The sequence below is a fragment of the Lepidochelys olivacea genome (genome assembly GCF_965140295.1).
Source record: "Lepidochelys olivacea isolate rLepOli2 genome assembly, chromosome: 18".
Lineage (NCBI taxonomy): Eukaryota > Metazoa > Chordata > Testudines > Cheloniidae > Lepidochelys > Lepidochelys olivacea.
The window spans coordinates 10,226,755-10,237,761 of record NC_140428.1 but is presented as its reverse complement, the minus strand read 5'-3'; the positions used below and the strand labels follow the sequence as shown (position 1 = coordinate 10,237,761).

At 51.4% G+C, this 11,007-nt stretch overlaps 1 protein-coding gene across 1 annotated transcript; it reads right to left on the bottom strand.

The window, feature by feature from the left end:
• On the bottom strand, positions 1 to 10,943 carry LOC311532890 (uncharacterized protein C1orf50 homolog). Its single transcript, XM_084651838.1, has 5 exons — positions 10,889 to 10,943; positions 10,701 to 10,786; positions 4,620 to 4,706; positions 2,861 to 2,992; positions 1 to 366 (listed from the first exon to the last, which is right to left on the bottom strand). Exons 1-5 carry the CDS (start codon positions 10,926 to 10,928, stop codon positions 181 to 183), a joined length of 531 nt encoding a protein of 176 aa, XP_084507964.1. The 5' UTR covers positions 10,929 to 10,943; the 3' UTR covers positions 1 to 180.
• Between the last annotated feature and the right edge of the window lie 64 nt (positions 10,944 to 11,007).

Here is an 11,007-nt window from a genome sequence, read left to right as displayed (position 1 = left end):
TGGTTTGTGTTAAGAGTTTTAAATGAAAATCTGGAAGTAGGGGTAGCTGAACTGAGCTGCTGGTCTGTTTTCATTTCTTGGACTCCATTCTTAGAACTCCTTTTGCAGTGGTCAGGAAAGGACAATCCATCTTCTTCTAGAAGCTGTTCAGAATGCCTGCGCTGTTCTTGCCAGCCTGCTTCACTTGGTGAGGCCTTGGAAGTTGGGCTCTGTAAACTGAGGCAACACTGCCTGCTGGCTCAGCAGCTTGTCAAGGATGCTAATTTCAGCATCTCGTTTCTCAATGTTCTCGGATGAAGTCCAGGACATGTCATGCTGAAGCTTATAGGCACCAAGGAACTCATGTGGGCAACTGGTCCCCCATTCCTGTAGAAAACAGACAAGTTCATGTCAGGATTTGGTCTCACTCACGGGAAGTTCAGCTGTTACACAGATTATACACAGGTCTGTCTACTAGGACTGATAGTAGACCAACATTGATAGATTTTAATATTCAGAGTCCTGTCAAACTTCCTAACAGAGGACTTTCTGCAGTTTTGAAGGCTTGCTTCCCTTCTTGTGGCATTAATGATTTGTTAGCCCTCCGAAGGAAAAAGCTGTACCTAGGCACAAGTGGGGTTTATTTGAGCATGCACTCTCCAACAGGAAAATAAAAATAGAAAGTGTATGTTAAGAATAGTAAAGCATATAATAGCTATGCATGCGATATTTCGGGGGATGGGACTCAGGATTTTGCCTAGACATATCTGTTGGGGGAAGGGGAGAGCAGGGGGGGAAAGAGAGGACAGGTACCAGGAGTCGTATGAATTGGAGGATTCAAGCAAACTCACTCATATTAGTTTGATTTGGGGTTATGAAATACCCAAACGCTCGTTTCAAAAACTTAACACGAGTACCAGGCTATTCAGAGTCTGTGACCTCCCTAGACATGTTAGCAACACTAACAATGACTCAGACGTATTTTAAGGCCTATTACCATACTTTCTAATACAAGCTCTGTGCAGTGACAGAGCTGACAGGGACAGAGTAGTAGCTTAGCCAACTAGAGGCATTCATTGATATGGACCTCAATTTCTGGTTTGCTCTTTTCTGTACTATGCCATTACAATCTGCTTTTATTAAAGAATGTGAATTGAATATTGGACACGTCAGAGAGAAAATACAACTTTTACCTCAGAGGAGGTTCCTCAGAGTGGGGTAACATCATGAGCAAAGCCCTAGGAGGCATTGATCTCTATTCCCAGAGGTAAAAGTAAGCCAGTATGGGGTACCAGCAAGAGCTGGTATGCCGTACTTGACTGGCTTCCCCAGGCCATTGCTGCCAGAGCCCTCCAGGTAGCAGAGGTGACTGGGATCCCGCGGCTCGGGCGGCGATTTAAAGGGCCCGGGGCTCCGCTGCGGTAGTGGTGGCTGGGAGCCCCAGGCCCTTTAAATCAGCGCTTGAGCCCCGGGCCACCACCACCACCCTGGGGGCTCCGGCAGCGGGGCTCGGGCAGTGATTTAAAGGGCCCAGGGCTCTGGCCACTGCGGGGAGCCCCAGGCCCTTTAAATCACCGCCCAAGCCCTGCTGCTGGAGCCCTGGGGTAGTGGCAGCGGCGGGGGCTCCGGTGGCAATTTAAAGGGCTCAGGGTGGTAGCGGCAGCCAGAGCCCCAGGCCCTTTAAATCGCCACCCGAGTCCCACTGCTGGAGCCCTGGGGTAGTGGCGGCGGGGCTGCGGCAGTGATTTAAAGGGCAAGGGGCTCCAGCCACCACTCGGAGCCCCGGGCCCTTTAATTCTCCACCAGAACCCTGGGGTAGCGACGACAGCTGGGGGCTCTGTCGGCAATTTAATGGGCCCAGGGCTCCACTGCGGTAGCGGCGGCCGGAGCTCCAAGCCCTTTAAATCGCCACTGAGCCCCGGGGCTCCCAGCCTCCTCCGCAGCTGGTAGCTCCCAGCCGCCACTACCTCAGCCAGAGCCCCGGGTCCTTTAAATCTCGATTTAAAGTCTGGGGATTTAAGGGCCCCTCCTCTTCCAGTTGAGGCCCCGTCCCCGTGCTCAGGACTCCAGCATACCGGTAAGTCCTTCAAGTTACTTTCACCCCTGTCTATTCCTGAACAATCACAGTACTGGTATAGAGTGAGCATAGTGACCAGAACGGGGCCTACTCAGAAATCCGCTGCTGGTGTACATGGGGATGGGAGGAGATAGTATCACAGCTTTCCAGCCCTTTGGGGCATGTCATATGTAACCCTCTTGATGTGTAACAAGAATCCTCAATTTTATATTTAATGAAAACTCTAAAGCTTCTTTAGTTCACACCCAAGGAAAGGGCAGCTGTGGCTGCCTAGAGCAGGGGAGCTTCTCTGAGACCTTCCCACTAAGAGTTAAGTAGCCCCCAGTTTCCATGTCTAAACACATGAAATGCTGAACTGTGAGGAGGCAGGGAAACAACTTTTGGGCTTAACATTGGAAAAGATTGTCCTGAGGAGATTCACTGACATGGGGTTCAGAGGAGACAGATCTGCAAGCATGTGTGTTAGATCCACCAGGAGGGGACTCCTTGAAATCTCCCATTCACTTCTCAGGTCAACCTAGAATTTTTTTTGGCCTGCTTTCTAAACAGCTAAAATCTTTTCAACTTTCCTCAAAGACTATTTCACAATACAGCTCCCAAGCCAACCTGCGAGCACAAACCAAGTCACCATTAAAAAACCTACCCTCTTTAGAGCAGCTTTCGTAAGTGCACCCCCATTGGGTCAATGGACTCTTTGCTGAGAGACCCCAGACAGAATGAGCCAGCCCCCAATGTGTGCTGGTGACATCCGCTTCATGCTCACTCTTGATTCCCACTCTTTCGGGAGAGTAGGTTACCGCCTACCTTAGGAGAAAGGATGGAAAAGTATCTCTGGCCACTTTCCCGCCGATACAGGTAGTAGATGTTTCCTGGTTTCTTCACAATATTGCAGTCTACATGATGAAGATCAGCATCTCTGTTAGCTTCATCCAAGACCTACATACAACAGAATTGTAAGACCTTTGTCCCCTCTGAAATCCACACAGCTGAAAAGAAAAGTGCAACACTCACACCTCAGACTATACAGCACGCCTTCCAGCACTGAAACACAGCAGCAATTCTCCACCAGGAGCACTATGCTGTAATTCTGGAAAGCAAGGGAAGAAACTCCCTCAGTAAAGTCAACTCAATGATGTGGGCTAATTTGTGCCGATGTCTCATAACTATCGGCACTACGTAGACTCCTCCCTTGGAATCTAGCTTGGCCGTTCCATCTAACAGACCTGCTAGAAAAAGGCCACAGGTATATTTGTGAGCATGGGGCTTTATGGCTCCAAATTTCAAGTTTCAGGTCTTGCTTCTTAGAAGTGGGGGGTGGGGGTGATGGGGGGGGAGGAAAACTTGTATAGTTCTGTTAACTCTGAGGCTTACCTATATGTCTACAATGGCCAATTACAACCCAATGGAGTGGCAGGGCTAAGACCTGTTAATGATGGATCACCACCAAAGACTCAGAGCTGCTGAATTCAGGGAAGCAACACAGATCCTGCCTGTACAAGGTAAAGCACTTACCTTTCACACATGGGTTCAAATCTGTCTCAGGATCACAAATCAGCCAAGTAGCTGAGATCAAATCTATTATGGTGGGTATCTATAGGGAACTGTGTCCTTAACAAGTGAGGACAGAAATTCCCCATGAAAATCATGTTACACACCCATCCTTGACCTCTGCTACTTTCGACACAGTCAGTCATACCGACCTCCAAATCTTGTCCTCCCTTGGCTTTTGTAATTGTGTCAGCTCTGGGCTCGCCTTCCACCTCCCTGGTCATTCAGACAGTAACTCCTTTGGTGGACCCTCCTCCTATTCTCCATAGCCCCCCAGGTTTATATCCTAAACCCAATCCTTTTCTCCCGTTACATCCATCCTCTCTGGAAATCTACCTACTCACATACTTCATTTAGCTTTTTCTGAAGAGAACAGCTCTGGCTCTCCACTCTATGGAATCCCAGATCTCTTCCTGGATGTTTTGCAATCAAGATTAATTTAGCATAGCTAAAACCAAGCTTCCCAAACCTCCTTCCTTCCCAAACCTGGGAGTGAGCCATCTTTGAGTGCTCTCTCTCCCGTACCCCACACATCCAGGCTGCATCCAAACCTTGTTGCTTCTTCCTCTGTAACACCTAAGATGTTAGCTTAGATACTGGAGCACAATTCTGTGGTATGGGAGTTTTATGTCACAAATCCTATCATTCCAGAGAGACAGCTGCTTTTGCTTTAGAGATTGTACACTTCATACTGTTTGGGAAAGGAGCAATCTTCTTTACTTCATAAAGCTGGGAGCCAGAACAAAGATCTTACAGTTTCTGGTCACATATTCAAGTATCAAGACTTTTGCCCTCCACACACTACTCACTCTACCTGGAAAAAGGTAAACATTTCTCTGCCAGCGACAGAATGGTTTCAGAAAGAAGAGTTGGACTGTTGCCTGTTTTTTCCTGTTCTCTCTACCATGAAATGGATACACAACTACAAACCATGTACCATTCTGACAGGTACTAGAAATCAGTTCAACCTGCAGGATTGACAGATAAGCACTGATAATGCTAAATTCTCCCTTACCTTCCGGGCCTGCTCCTGCAGATACCGGATTTGCTCAGCTATGACCGTCAATCTGTTGCAGGCATTAGCTCGGATGAATTCATCTGCCTTGTAAGAAAGAGGGAAATGTTAATAAACAGGCATCAGAGAAAACTTACTGGCCTTCTCACTCCTTGTAAAGATTAGTCTGTATGGGTTTAATGCCTGCCAGCTCCACTCCCACCAGGTTGGCCTTTCTGACCTCACCAAAACTCAGGCTGGTTATTTCAGGTAATGTTATGGAAATTGCACAGTGTGCATTGTTACACAAAGACTGGCATGAAAACTTGCCATAAGCAGCCTGAGTTTTGGTATGGTCATAAAGTGAGTTCTTTTTGAACGTGTCTGATGAGGTGTATGCTCTGAAACACAAGATTTGTCATTTAGCCAGGAAAGTATCCGCTGAAGATGTGGTTCCTTTTCAGGTGTCTAATTTTTTTTTAATCTTGCTAAGCTATTTGCTTTTAGAACATGGGTGGGCAAACTACGGCCCGCGGGCCAGATATGGCCCCTCAGGGCTTTGGATCCAGCCCACAGGATTGCCGCTCCGGGAAGCAGCCAGCACCACGTTCCTAGTGGACAGAGTCACATCACAATTACCAACATAATTGGAACAAATTGCCCCTACCACTCCATTTGAGCATCTGCAGAAAAGTCAAGAACTGATTCCTCCATGGAGACTAAGCTCCCTTTTCACCTGTAATGGTGGTCCTGCAGGTTCATGTCTGAGGCAGGTTGGCAGGGCTATGTGGAAGAAGCTTGCAGTACTTCTGCATTTGCTGTTCTTCAGTCACTGAGACTTTAAATTCAAAATTTATCAGGATTTACACCACTAAGAAAAATACTCTTGGCCTTTCAGGATTATAGGAACTGCCAGACTGGATCAGATTTGAGTTCCAGCTAGTTCAGTATTCTGTCTCTGAAGCATCTGTTACTGACCACTGTCAGAGGAAGATGTAAGAACCCTACAGTAGGCAGAACGGTGGGATAATCCGTCTCCTTCATTTGGTCTCCAATAGTTAATCCATGTCTACACTACAGACTTTTGCTAGCATACTCATGTCAGTCAGGGATTGCGCCTCATCACACCCCTGACACCACTGTGCTGGCAAAAGTGCCTAGTGTAAATACAGGTAGACTGCATAACCTCACTTTTGCGGGTAACACTCATTTAATTGAAGAAGCTGGAATAGGCTATACCAATAGAAGTTGAGTTTTGCCAGAAAAAGTTGTGTCCACCAGGAGTACTTTGATGGTATAGTACAGGGGTGGGCAAACTACGGCCCAGATACGGCCCCGCAGGGTTTTGGGATTGCCACCCCCGTGGTGCCGTGGGCCCCACGCCGCTCCGGGAAGCGGCCGGCACCACGTCCATGCAGCCCCTGCCGAAAGGGGAGCAGAGAGCTTCGCATGCTGCCCTTGTCTGTGGGTACCTCCCCTGAAGCTCCCATTGTCCAGGAATGGGAAACCACAGCCAGTGGGAGCTTCGGGGGAGATACCCACAGTCAAGTACAGCGTGCAGAGCTCTCTGCCCCCACCCCTCCCCAGGGGCAGCAGGGACGTGATGCTGGCTGCTTCCCAGAGCGGCGCAGGGCCAGGGTGGGCAGGCAAGCAGCCTGCCCTGGCCCAGGTGCACACCGCTGCCACCCTGGAGCTGCTCCAGGTAAGTAGTGCTGGGCCGGAACCCGAACCCCTCCTGCACCCCGTACCCAATGCCCTGCCCTGAACCCCCTGCCTGCACCCCAACCACCTGTCCTGAACCCCCTCCTGCACTCCACCCCCCTCCCTACACCAATGCCCTGAGCCCCCTCCTGCACTGTGCACCCCCTCCTGCACACCAACCCCCTTCCCTGAGCCCCCTCGTACACTCTGCACCCCTCCTCTGTCCCAACCCCTTGCTCTGAGCCCCTTCCTGCACACCGCACCCCCTCCCACACCGCACACTCCCTCCTGTACCCCAACTCCTTGCCCCAGCCCTACATTCATGGCCCTGCATGCAATTTCCCCACCCAGATGTGACCCTCGGGCCAAAATGTTTGCCCACCCCTGGTATAGTATAAAAGTTTAGCCAAACTTCCTGTAACAATAAGTTTCACTCTTCAATCACACATTCTGTGAAAAAGTATTTCTTTTTATCTATTTTTAATTTCCCACCTTTTAATTCCATTAAACATTCCCTTCTTCTTGTGTTTTGAGACAGGGAGAACAGAAGTTCCTGGTCTACCCTCTCTAAGCCATTCATTGTTTTATGTATTTTTTATCACGTCCTGTCTTGTTGTTCTCCTTTCAAAGGCAAACAAGTCCAGTCCTTTCCTCTATCATTCTTCTCACTCTTCTCTGAGCCATCTCGGTCGCTGCCATATGGAGTATAAGCCTCTGTCTAAACACTACTGCAGCTGCACCACTGTAGTGCTTCAGTGTAAACACTTACTACAGCAATGTTCTCCCATCACTGTAGTAAAATCCACCACCCTGCAAGGCAGAATTCTTCCATCCACCTAGTGCTGTCTACATGGGGACTTAGGTCAGCTTAACTACGTAGCTCAGGAGTGTGGATTTTTCACACCCCTGAGCACAGTAGCTGGGTCAAACTAGTTTTCTAGTGTAGAACAGCCCTTAGTCTGCTGCTATGGAAGCAACTGCCTCTTCTTCCTCATGCTGATTGACTAAGCAAGTGATGCCTTTTCCCTTGATTTTTTCTATTTCAAGTACAACCTTGAAAGAAGGGACCAAAAGTGAATTATTTGTATTACAGTAGTGCATAGAGGCCCCAAGCAAGATCAGGGCCCTAATATCAGGTAACACATGTCAGGTGTCAGAAGCTGGGAATGAGCGACAGGGGACGGACCATTTGATGATGACCTGTTCTGTTCATTCCCCCTGGGGCACCAGGCATTGGCCACTGTCAGAAGACAGGATACTGGGCTAGGGCCATTCTTATGCTTTGCCAGTCCAGTACTTTAACCTGAAGACGAGCCCGTCTTCCTGTCTGAATGCTGCATTCCACAGGAGAATGTACCACCCATTTGTATATGCAGTAATGCCCATTACTACAAACGGGTCTCTTACTGGTTTTAACCAGGACTCTCTGTATTCCAAAATTCTGCAGCAGTAGAATTACAGTGGATTTCATCCCTTGCTGAATTGAGCTCCAGAATTTGAGCTTTCAAGGGTTTAATTGTTTCTAGTTCTTATCATTGCAGTGGCAGTCGCATGAACCAAACGTGAACCCATGTTCTTATCGCTACAGCAGCACAGGTGGAGCACTGCTCTTGTAGCATGGAGACACATGCTACAATGATGGAAGGGGCTTTTCTGTCACTGCAATAAAGCCACCCCTCACAAGGCAGTAACTAATTAATTCATCAACCTAGTGGTGTCTATACCAAGGCTTAGGTTGGGCTAAGTATGACTCTTGGTCTGTGTGAAAAATTTACACCCGAGTGACGCACCTAGGCCAACCTAAGTTTTAGGTGTACCACGGGGCTCTGCTGGCCTCCATTGCTTCCCCGTCTGGGTCCAGTGGGAGTTCTTCAGACAGTCAGACATCATTGTGTAGAGATCATTGCTGACCCACTGGTGATATTCCACCCCAAGGGTGCCAAGTCCCACAATAGATGCTTCTAAAGATGCCCACATTAGAAGCAAGGGGAAGCGCAAACAGAGGGCAGGCCCATTACTCAATGAGGAGGGAAAAATAGTAACAGAAAATCCAGCAACGTCTAAAGTGTTAAATGCCTTGTTTGTTGTTTTCACCAAAAAGGGTAGCAGCAATTGGATGAACAAACCCTAGTCTATACTACAGAGTTAGGTCAACATAAGGCATCTTACATCGACCTAGCTATGGAGCTGTGCACACTGCACTGGTCCTCCCACCACTTTAAACTCCCCCGCAACACCGACATAATAAAACCACTGTGGCAAGAGATATAGCACTTAGGTTGACAGAGTGTGTCAGTGTAGACTAGGGGCGGGCAAACTTTTTGGCATGAGGGCCACATCAGATTTCCGAAATTGTATGGAAGGCCAGTTAGGGGAGGCAGTGCCTCCCAAAACAACCAGGCATGGCCCGGCCCCGGCTGCCCAGCTGGAGCCAGCCATGCCACCTGGGTCAGGCTACAGCCCTGTAGCTGCGCTGCCGGCAAGAGCTTGCAGCCCGCCACCCAGAGCATTGCACCAGCAGTGCACGGAGCTGAGGCTATGGGGGAGGAGCCGGGGGCTAGGGTCCTGGGCCAGGAGCTCGGGGGCTGGGCAGGAGGGTCCCACGGGCCGCATGTGGCCCGTAGTTTGCCCACCTCTGGTGTAGACACTGTGGTGCTTACACTGACCTAAGTGGCCTCCAGGTGTCCCATAATGCCCACGGCGACCATTCTGGTCACCATTTTGACCTCTGCTGTCCTGCAGCCAGGTACACAAATATGCCCCTCTCCCCTTTTAAAGCCCCAGGAAGTTTTGAAATTGCTCTTCCCGTTTGCTTGGCATGGAGAGCTAACATAGCAACTGCCCAGCTGATCATGCCAGCGCCGCACAGCGAACAGGCTCCTGCCTGGAGTACGCTGGAGGTAGTGGATCTCCCAAGTCTGTGGGGAGAGAAGTCTGTGCAGTCATGGGCACTTCAATATCTATGACCAGATAGCCCTTGTCCTCCATGCCCTGCGCAATGACAGCAACACAGCAGTGCCACGTAAAAATCAAGGAGCTTAGGCAGGCATACCAGAAGGCAAGGGAGGCAAATAATCACTCTGGTGCAGAGCTGCAGACATGCTCCTCTACAAGGAGGTGTATGCCATCCACTGCAGCGACCCCACCTCCACAGTCAAGAACCCAGTGGATACTTCGAGGGGGGGACGGGACTGGAGTCACAGACCACTAGAGCAAACGCTGAGAACGAGGAAGTGGAGGCGAAAAAGGATTGGGGCAGGCGACAACGAAATCCGGTGGAGTGGTGAGCCAGGACCTCTTTTTGACTCCTGAGTAGTCTACCTCTAGCAAGCCTGATGCAGGGGAGGGAAGGTCTGGTCAGGACACAGTTTGCTTCAATACTGTAGGGACACATCTGCTCATGTACTGCATTTTTAATCAAGCTAGAAGAGCTAGTGAAATAACCAATACAGAGAAAGTTGCTGTCTGCTTCTCATTCCCCTGTACGAGGGAGAGAGAGGGCCCTGCCAAACAGCGGGTTTATGAACACCAGGATGTCCCGTGAAGCCTCCATAGAGATCTCTAGGAAACTTTCCTGGAGATAATCTGCAATCGTCTGCCAAAGATTTCGGGAAGGGCCGCCTTGTTTCTTCCCCCACGGTAGGACACTTTGCCACACCACTTGGCAATTACTTCAGCGGGCACCATTGCAGTGCACAGGCTAGCAGCAGCCAGGAAGAAATGGGCTTAATTTGCAGCAAAGGAATTTAGGTTAGACATCAGGAAAACTTCTTAGCAGTCAGGGCAGTTAAGCACTAGAGCAGATCACCTATGGAGGCTGTGGAATCTCCATCACTGGAGATCATTGTAGCCAAACACCTGCCAGGATGGCCTAGCTCAGTGTTTCCCAAACCAGGAGGGCAGACCCAAAAATGGGGGTTGTAAGACTACTGGAGAGCAGCCTTTGCCGGCCAGGTGCCCAGCTCTGCAGGCAGCAGGGCCACTGCCAGCAGCACAGAAATAAGGGTGGCATGGTATGGGTGGTCGTCACTTTGGGGGGGGAGAGGGGTCATCACAGCCCGAAATCTTTTCAGCGCGGGTCCCACCAAGGCGAGTGTGAGAAGCCCTGGCCTAGCTAGCTCTAGCCCTGCCTTGGCGCAGGGACGGGGCGAGCCGAGCCGAGCCGGCGAGAGCCCCTCACGCCCCACATTTCGCTCGCCCCTTTCCCGGCAGGGCCCGCCCGGGCCGGCTCGCAGCCCGCGGGAACGGAACTGGTTCGAGCAGCGCCGCGCCAGCCCCCCGGGCCGGGGCAGCCCATGGGGCCACCCGCGACCCCCGGGGACGGGGCAGCCCAGCTCGCCCCCGCCCGGAAAGTCCCGAGGGGCCCCGACCTCCAAACCCCAGGCTCGCCGGGCTCCTCACCTGCTGCACCTGCTGCGCCAGAGCCACGAGCTCGCCGGGGGCCGTGCCCCGGCCGGCGCCGCGCTCCGCCAGCGCCACAGCGGCTCCTGCGGGGGGGGGGGGGGGAGAGAGAGAGAGAGAGAGGCCCCGTTAGAACGCGGCGCGGCCCCGGGGCGGGGGACGCTACAGCCGCGCTCAGCCTCACTCACCCGCCGCGGCAGCGTCCGCCCCCGCCCGGCCGTCCGCCATGGCCGCAGCCGCCGCGCTCCGTGGGCGGGGCCGCGCGGCGGGGCGGGGCTCTGCCGGGGGCGGGGCCGCGCGGCGGGGC